The following is a 10662-nucleotide window of genomic DNA, read 5'->3' as shown; positions in this document are numbered from 1 at the left end:
AGATGTGACCGCCTAATTAACGTTACGTTGCGTTTACGGTTGCTAGGAGCGCAACGAATTGTTTGAAGGTATGCACTATAAACAGATGTTCTGTCATTTGTAAATACTTGTTCACACTTCACGTCTATCAAATATCACCGCGCTCCTAGCAACCGTAAATGCGCGTAATATTGAACGTTAGGCGATCACATTTCGCTGTATGTTTGACATTTGCCGATGGCCCAGGCGATTACGCGCTTATTCGACGATTTTTAATAATTATAACTTTTTACTAATTGTGAAAATCGCAAAATTTTGATAGACGACTTTTCTACTCATTCTCAGTTTGACTCGCTCTATCTGCACACAAACAGTGTACCATTAGAAATCAGGCATCTTGTAATACATATAAATCTTATTTCAGACGATTCATAATTCGGTGATTTATAGTAAGTCGAAAAGTTACTTCGATATCATCTTTTTTTAATAAATTTATTCTACAACTTTATTGCAATATATCATTAGGAATCAGACACTTTGTATACACACAACACACGCACGTACGCACCCACGCACGCACGCATCCAAGCACGCATGCACGCACGCACGCACGCACGCACGCACGCACGCACGCACGTACGCACGCACACCAATGTTATCCAAGATTTGTAATTTAGGAATTGATACGTATCGTATTCAGTTACTTTATAATTATCTTTTCATAGCATGCAATGATTGATATCAGAAATGAGGTTAATCATTAAAAGTTGATGTGCGTCAATCCTATATAAAAGTATATTATTATTATTAGATATTATTCTTAATTATAATATATTTTATATCATTAAAATAATTTATATTGATTAAAAATCCCTTTTTATTATCCCTCTACAGAAAATATATATTATAAAAAATATCACCTCAGCCAAGGCTCGAACCTGTGTCTCGATCATGTGTTTTAATTAATTGACAGTTATAATTATTCCAATAATTAAAATATATAATATTGTACATTTGGTCAAATGTTAATTAAAATACCATTAAATTAAAATATCATTATTATCTTTCTATTTTATATAAATGTGGCATTTATTTCAGTATTTTAAATCTATAAATTCTTTTTCTTTTTCTTTCCTGTTCGCAGTTTTGAGACTTTAACACTCGGATTCGCATAAAAAAATTACAATGTAAAGTAGTAATATAGCAAAGCAAATGTTCAGTACATAATATTATTTTCTGTTACAAATTAAAAATCGTAGACGTTTCTGATAGAAAATTTGAAATGATGTAGAGGACGCCACCGTCCAATGTTGCTCGCGCATGACCCGCGGGCAACTTCACGCGGTACGCAATACAGCGACGGCGTCGGCGTCGGCGGCAGCAGAGACATTAATTATCAATGGCGCGATGACGCGACGCCGTACTACAAATGGCGGGTAATGAAACAGCTGTTCACGCCACCGTCGGCTCGACATCTAGCGGAGCGCGGGCGCGATCCGGCACGCGTCGGCGACGACGTCGACGTTGGATACGCCGCGACGAGGAAGCGCGTAAACGAGGTGCTGGAAGAAGGGCCAGGACAGCGGAGTCCGCTGGTGACCTGTCCAAGAGGAACATGGCTGCTGGCTGCTGCGGAGCGAAGAAGCAGAGGCTGGGCGGTGGCGGCGGCGGCGGCGCGGCCTCGAGCCTATCACCGTGCGACGGCACTGCCATACGGCACGGTGTTCCTCAATCGAGGAAACCTGCAACAATCGCCCAACCGGAGATGGGTTTCTTCTGCTTCGATGTGCTCTATTGCCAGTTGCACCAGCTGGATCCGCCGAAAGCGCCCAACTTCAGCAACGAAGCGTTGTGAGTAGCCTTCGCGGTGTCCTTTATTTTTCTTTGTACTTCTCTTCTTTTTCTTTCTTTCTTTCTGTCTTCTTCCCTCGTATCCATCCGTCCATCCATCCATCTCACTCGCGCATCGTATCAGCTGTTGTTTCTTCGCTTATTTTCGATGACAGAGCCATTCGTATCACACGAAGTGGTGGATACGAGGTTGGGAAACCCCCTGTGATTTTTTATATCAAAAATTTTGATAGATATATGGAAAATATGATTTCACAAATTATTTTAGAATTTTGTTTTTCTATTTGATTTGCGTGTAAGGAATTTTGAATTCTGAGTTGATTATCTCTACTCTTGGTTTGACCGATCTAGTTGACTTCGGCTGCGAAGTCGGCTAGGATGTATTACTGGCGCATTGTTTGATCCTCGTCTCTTGTGGATTATCTGTCAGTGCGCGATGCACGCATTATCGCGGCGTGCTTCGATTTCTCGCATTGTATAGGCTATGCCAACTATGTAGGCCACTGAGGATGCTATGTTTGTTACTACGGTACATATCCACATAGTCCAAGAAACATTGTTAAGAGAATCACGACGCTTCTATCATAGATATCCTCGAATTATTTATGCTATTTCACTGTGAGAAATTTAATCGAAACAAATCCAAAAATTGTTTTTAATATTGTTTTTATATTATATTTATTTTTATATATATATATATATAAAATAATACAATATATATATATATATATATATATATATATATATATATATATACACACACACACACACACACACATATAAATGTTTGTTAATTTTGTATATCACATAATTGACATTTTTTAAAATACAGAAAAATTATTATACTCTGGTTTATTTTGCTTTCTTTTCCATCCCTGATGATTTTGTTCTCCGATAAAAATAAAAGGGAAACATAAGCATGAAATTTTTAATATAGATGCATCTTTTCAGCCCTTTATTTGTGACATGGACAATAGGAAAAGATATGAGATTACGAGGTTGTATTGGTACTTTTAATGCGATGCACTTACATGCTGGGCTACGCGAATACGCTACAACTAGGTGAGACAAAGTTTCTCACATTAGAAGATAAAATAATATATAAATATGCGAACTTTATAGATATATAAAATTTATATAAAAATTATATTTATATAATTGTAAAACTTATTGATATCACAATATATTGTGTATTTAGAAATAATAATATGTAATATATAGCAAATTTAGAACATTGCTTATATGAATAATTATGATATTTAGAATAGTAATCATGCATGCGCTTTGATATATATATATATATATTTTTTTTCTTCCTACATGTTTAAAGCGCATTCAAAGATTCTCGATTTAATCCGATAACTCGGGATGAGCTGCCGCGCTTGCATGTAAGCGTGTCGATTTTGCGGCATTTTGAGGATGGGGTTGACTATTTAGATTGGGAAGTGGGTGTGCACGGAATTCGCATAGAATTTCACAATGAGAAGGGTAACAAACGGACAGCTACTTATCTGCCCAGCGTAGCTATGGAGCAAGGTGCGTATCCGCGATATAGAATAGGCTAAAGCAATAGAAATTCCCGTCTTCTATGAGGAATAACTTGTAATCTGATGTTCAGGATGGGACCAGATACAAACGATAGATTCTCTGCTACATAAAGGTGGCTTCAAAGGCTTAGTCACACCCGATATCCGTCGTAGCCTGAAACTGACTCGTTATCAAAGCGAGGAGGTCACTGTGAGCTATCAGGACTACATGACACATTGTCACAATCGAAGATGCTAGCAAATCGCCTGGGGTCCCAGCCAGGGACCCCAGCTACAGCAATCCGCTGAGGCTCGTTATAACATACACATGGTCAATTCGTCTCATTTGCAAAATGATAACACTCGATACAATTCCTATGCGTCTGCTCAGCAGACGGTCACGCAACGACCGAATCGCTCGACATTCGTATATCCATTACCCTTGCCTCCAATTCCCCCCGTTATGGTACCGGTATGTAACAATCCACCCCTCTGGTGGGATAACGCGGGTCCGTCCTATCTACCTGCACCGCTTTATCCTCGACCACCGCATCGCTTCCTGACGCAAGAAGCTGCGGAGCGCGGGGTACGTAAGCGAAAATGACATTGGAGGCGATTATTTCTCGCGATTTTCCACTGTTTAAAGTGGTGCGTGTTTCTGTGTCTTAGTATGCATAGCCTCCCATTTATAATACCGCGTGCTCCGTCTTGAGGATAATAATAAATATTTTATATGTGATGATATCGTCTGATTATCGACATTAAGAATAGATAAAAAAGATAGATAAAAAAATTTAAAACTTGATCAAAATATTTATATTAATTAATTTAAATATTTATATTGTTTTTCAAATACTTTCAATTATATCAAAACAATTTCCACGAGTTTTGTCGACTTCGGTAATTAAATAATAATGAAAAAGCTTAAACATATAATTATTCGTTAATTTTACTTTTTCATAAATACATTTAATTTTTGTTTAGTAACAATTGATGTTGCCATTATATTATAAAGAATTTACATTAATATAATATAAAAGTAGCAATGAGCACTTTTGTAAGACAGTGATTATGCCTAAAATTCACTGCCTGCTCTCACGATATAATGTACAAAACAACGTTGGAAATAGTCCATTTTTTAAATATATGACATAATATTTTTATATACTAAAAGAAAATGAAAACAATTTAAAGTTTTTGATAAATAATTTGTCTCTATTAATGTTTCATTAGTTAAACGATCCATTTTATCCATATTATTTTATCCATAAAGTACAAGTAAAGTTATCCATAAAGTTTGCATTACAAAGATAGATTTTTGCATCATTAAAATGCATCAATTATACATTTAATCAAAAAGACAAGTTTAAAAAAAGATATTAATTTTTTATGATCAATTGTGATTTAATTATTAATTATTAATTAAATCACAATTGAGTTAAAGCGTAACAAGAAATCATAACACGATAGAGATTAATATTAGATTATAAATATTAGACTAGTAAAAGTTAGGTATAAAGGTAAAACAAAAATATAAAAGATCTCAAATGTAAATTTGTATTACTCGATTGATAAATTATCATAATTTTATGATAGTTGCACCATTTACAGTATCTTATATACATTTGTTACATCTGTTACATCTGTTAACATATAGCTCGCATATTTTAATTGCTTCTTAGAATATTATAATATGAATTAAATTAGAAGATTCCTTATATTGCCAGCTATTCTCAATAGCGGGCTTTAAACACTGCCAATTTATTCGCCCTGTTGTATCTTTTTTATACTAATGAAATATTTGTTAGAAATAAATATGAATATTGTTATTATATCTTATCTTTATTATAGTACATGTTACTTTCCGTGTTATTTGCGTAAGTTTTAATTATTATTATTATTATTATTATTATTATTATTATTATTATTTACATGAAATATATATATCGATAATAATTAGCGAGTTCCTAAAATTTTGCCTATCATCACGGCATAAATGTCCAACGAACTGCCACATACTATTCGTATGCGCTAGTTTGGCTTATGGGACTTCGTGTAAATTGTGTAATAAATGGTACAACGACACATAACGAATGATGCATTTTCACTATTGAAAACATAAATAATTCTAGTATTGTACAGTTATATTTTTTGCGATATACAAATACATTGTATCCGTGTTTGTCGAAGTTTATAAAATATAAAAAATGCACTTATACTAAGAGTAAGTTCTTGATGTTACCATAGTATAATTAAATTATATATACATATATATATATATATATATATATATATATATATATATAGCTGTAAAGAACACATTTAAGTTCGATAACTATTGTACTGTATCATACGAATTTCTGAATGAAAGTATCCTGTATATTTTATGAAACTGCCAAAAAAAAATCTATCCGACATACGCGTTTATAATTACATATAACAAGCACACTTTATATACACATACAGTTTATCTTTTAAGCTTTCTCTGGATAATTCATACAATTTAATGCGAGATTGCACGATGTAAAATATCAATAATTTCTAAAGCAAATAATATTTGCCAGATTAACATTTATTATTCGGTATCATATCTGAAACTAATGTAATATTAATATAATATCAAGCGAGTGTGTGTATTTGATTGCATTTGTAAATTAATAATACAGCAGAAGCCACTGGCTTTATTTATTCATAAATCGAATACAGCGCTCTCGCTCTGTCTCTCTCTCCCCTTTTTCCTCTTCTCCCTTTTCCCTTCTTTTATTTTTCTCGTCTTCCTTTTCATATTAAAAATCAGTAAAATTTATAAAAAAATTACACACACACACACACACACACACACACACACACACACACACACACACACATATATATATATATATATACACTTCAAGATAATACAAAAAAAAAAATAAATTTTTGTATTGTTATAAAGAGATTGTTACAATTAATTTTGTCCTCATCCTTGTCTTTGTGCACAAAACACAACTGTTTCATATATTACAGTTTCATATTACGAGTAAAAAATATTTATATAAAACAAACTTTAAAATATATATAAACAAATGCTTTGATATTTAATTCTATTTCACATAACATCTACAAGTCAGAATTCAGAATAGAATTACAGATCGCTTTAAAAGTGGATTTTCTTTATGATGTGTTTTCTTATTACTACATATACAGAGTAGACCTAAATACACCAACCTAAATACAATAATCAGAAGGAGTAATCTTATGGCGCAAGATAAATCGAAATAACAGTAAATTTTTGTTGAATATCTTGTTTTTTAAGAAAAAGGATTTTAAAATTTAACATCTTAAAAAAAGTCAAAAGCATAATACCTTAAAAACATATATTCTATTTTAATTCGCAAAATATAACAAAACATTTCAACAAATATGCCAACATTTTCGACAATCTGAATTAAATAAGAAAAAAATGCGTAAAACTTAAAATTATTTTTGGTTTCACACAAATTCATTCGTTTATTTTAATCTTTTGTCTGCAATTTGAGTCAAAAGCAAAATTTCACTTTCAAATTTCCCCGAAATACAGGGCTTTCTATTAAATTAAAGTTAACATCAAATTTTCAAAATTTAAGTTAGAAATTTATTTGATAATGTAATAGAGATATTGAAAAGTAATCTTGAATTTTCCTGGATTTTTTTAAAAGTTTAAAACAATAAAAAAAAACGAGCTGGACAAAATATCCACATTATAAACGAAAAGAATAAAAATATGATTGCAGACGGAAAGAATTAAAAAAAATTTATTGCAGTTGGTTAAAAATCAACTAATTAAATTAGTTAATCCCGATAGTAAACAAGACATATAGAATGCAAGAAAATATTAAATATCAGTCAAGTGTATATGTACTCGATTAACCTTCAAAATTCTTTTCCAAAAACGAAGTCTTATTAATAATATAAAAAAAGATTATTCCGTCATTTCAACTTATTTTAAATCATAGAAGATTACTCTCCCTTCCCGATTATATCACATATTTAGACTCACCTTGTATATCGGTCGCACATTGAAAAATATGAAATTACACACACACACACACACACACACACACGCAACACGTACACATATTTTTTTATTATGTGCAATGGAACAGCTGTGAGATGGCGCCGTGGTATCGCGCGCGCGAGTGCGACGCGACCGGCGTCGCGACGCACAGTCGGCCGACTTCAGACCGATCGGAGCCGCGCCGCGTCGTAGGCCGTAGACGCCGCGTATCCGCATCGGATTTCCGCTCGCTTATTTTCCGTGCGTAGGCGTGACGCGAGACGCGTACGCGGTAGTCGTCTCGTTGCCGCAGTTACGTGCCGTGACAGTTTCCCGATTGACGATGAATCCTCTTGACCACCGCGATCGCCCGGTCGCCGACACGGGCGTCGACATATTGCGCGTACCGCGCGGTTCGGACGAATGCGGCCCGATGCGGGCCGCAACCACATCTTTCCTTTCCGCGTTTAATTTCGTTTCGTGCGAGAAATCGAACACCCGAGTGGGATCGCGTATCATCTTAACAACGACGTAGTTTCCGTTCACGTACGTTTGTGCCGGCCGCTACGCTCTCTATGCGGCGTAGTTATGCGTTACCATCGCTTCCACCCTCGTAAATGTCAACGGGGGTGCGTGGAACTCAAAGCGGAGCTTGAAGGCGCACGATTTTTCATAGCTGTCGTAAGTAATCGCGCGGCGTGCGGAAGTTCGGAAAATGTTTGGGAATTAAGGTACTCGCTCGCACCCGTCGCTTTCACTCGCTGTATTAAGAGAGAGAGAGAGAGAGAGAGAGAGAGAGAAACGCTAGTATCTTATAAACTTGTAACACTAGATTGAGTCGCAGATGAAAGATATCGACTCGTTTCGTGTGTCTAATCTTTAAACAATTTATAAATAAATTGAAAATTGTCATAACATAGGAAAGTTTGAAAATATGTATAAATTAAAATATTTGAATCATTAGAGTACAAAATAAAATAAACAAATATTAACAGTTTTGAACTGCGTCGATTTTAGGAAAAGCGGAAGATGAGGTCTTTGAAAAATAAAGAAAAATATATATAAAAATTATTAAAATTATCATAGGATAATTTTAGGGAGTTTTAGACAAATTTTTCTTTATTTTTCGAAGACTTCATTTTCCGTTTTTCTTAAAATATATAATGATATATATATATATATATACACACGATATTTTATTAGGGAACATGCTGATAATATTGAATATCTACGTACGTATACGTATATGATATGAACTATAATATATGATTTTCAATGTTGTTAGTATATTTCGGAACATAGTCCATATGAACACATTATAAGAAATATATGTGTATCTACATGGCATACAAATAATGTCAGGGTCAGGTCTGTCACAAGTGATTAAGCAAATGGGCGCTCATAAGAATGTCAAAAGTTAAAAAAATTAACAAAATTTGATATATATTATAAAACAATATTTTACTAAAACCTTTTTGTATAATCGAATGAAAATATGTTATGTTAAAACAAAAAAATAAGGCTCTTATAATATAAATTATTTTTTATTTTGTGATATTAATACATCAATTTTTATCAAAATAATTTTTTTATTAGATGACAATTTACTCTGAAAAATTTATAGTAAATTTTTTTTATTTTTGGAATTTTTGAATGATATGATATGAAATACCATTTTTTTTTAATTTATTGAAATTTGTAATAGATTACGCATATGTGTATAAAAGATTATAAAAGAAAAATTAAGTATTTTTCACTTATTATTAATTTATTTCATTATTATAAAATTTTTAATAAAAATTGTTAAATGGCACATAAAACACTTGAGGATGTCTGTATCATATCTCAGAGCATTACAAAAATATAAAAATTTCATAAATTGCTCTATTATTATTACGTTTGAATATCTGCATAAAATTTTTTCAGTTCTCTCTCTTATGAAGTTTGAAGTTATTTAACTTGTTTTGTTGCTTTTTATATAAAATTATATTTTATAGTATTTATTTGATAATTTAATGAGGAAATAGCATTATGAATTAAATCAAATATTTTACATATTTTAAATAAAATTGTAATGAATATTTGTATAAAAATTCATTTGGATAAAAATCCACTTATCTTTTTAAGAGTTATTTATCTAAAACTGCAGTAAAATATGTGCAATATGCACAATATTTACATATTATATACCATATCACATTAAAGATTGAAATTTAGATTGGAATTTGACCAATTCGAATAAAGTTTACTAAACTTGAGATTAGTTTTTCTAATTGGTCAAATTCCAATCTAATCTCAATCTCTAATCTGATATTCACTTAAAACTCTTATTAGATTAGAGATTGAGATTGAGATTAGATTGGAATTTAACCAACCAAAAAACAAATTTCAAGTTGAACTTTGTTCGGATTGATTAAATTTCAATCTAATCTAAATCTCTAGTCTGATAGCGGCATAGGCTAAATTATTTATTGTTTTGATTTCGCAGTAGGCTTCAGAGTGTATTCAAAATCCAAATTTTTTGTCATTGATTAGGAAAAAAAAAAAGAAATTTATAAGGAATTTAAAGTTTTTAAATTTCAACTATTTTTGATAGATTTTTAGAGCAACATTCTTAAGATACACTAAACACTAAATAATTTTCGATTATATAATAGAACAGTTGTTCTTGTTAATTCTACATTCTGATGGTTAATTCACTTACGTGTTACCGCTTTAGTTTGTGCTATGGTCTTTATTCTTTCAAGAATCGTTACTCTACTTTTAAACTAATAGCGGATTCGATTCACTGCATCACACCGAGTTAGTGCACACTAAACACTGATATACATGAAATTATTCAAACGTAAAAATATATAAATACTTCAAAACGATTATATAAATAATCAACAATGAATTTGATGTCATATTATTTGGCTGAATATGAATTAATAATTTCATTATCAAAGAAGTAATATTATGCTACTACATAAAAAAGTAGCTTTACATATCTTATATGTAGCAATCTTTAATATGCAGTGTAGCGCAGTGAATTCAATTCGCTAAGTTTTTTCTTCGGAGAGCAAAGAGGAGTGCTGAAAATGAAATTTTATACAAAGGATGCCTCGCGTGCCAGCGACTGTTCTGGCGGAAACAAGTTACGAACGAGCGAATGAACGACCGTCGTTTCGACGGCAGTCAATCGTATTGGAGCGCGAGAAACAGGTGGGCGCGAAAAGGACGGCGGGGCGGCGAAAATGGCGGGTGATGAAACAGCTGTTTTAGCGCGCGCCGCGCCATCTGGTGGGGCGC

The 10662-nt window shown here is 32.7% G+C and overlaps 1 protein-coding gene across 1 annotated transcript; it reads left to right on the top strand.

The window, feature by feature from the left end:
* Window positions 1-1354: 1354 nt before the first annotated feature.
* On the top strand, window positions 1355-6272 carry LOC105425406 (uncharacterized protein CG5902-like). The gene is made up of 4 exons (XM_011636146.3): window positions 1355-1830; window positions 2782-2892; window positions 3161-3366; window positions 3449-6272. The coding sequence occupies exons 1-4, from the start codon at window positions 1409-1411 to the stop codon at window positions 3613-3615; spliced, it is 906 nt and encodes a 301-aa protein (XP_011634448.3). The 5' UTR covers window positions 1355-1408; the 3' UTR covers window positions 3616-6272.
* Window positions 6273-10662: the final 4390 nt, after the last annotated feature.

This window comes from Pogonomyrmex barbatus, unplaced genomic scaffold (genome assembly GCF_055798465.1).
Source record: "Pogonomyrmex barbatus isolate J1 unplaced genomic scaffold, ASM5579846v1 scaffold15, whole genome shotgun sequence".
NCBI lineage: Eukaryota > Metazoa > Arthropoda > Insecta > Hymenoptera > Formicidae > Pogonomyrmex > Pogonomyrmex barbatus.
The sequence above is the reverse complement of the archived record's forward strand: the minus strand, read 5'-3'. Positions and strand labels throughout refer to the sequence as shown.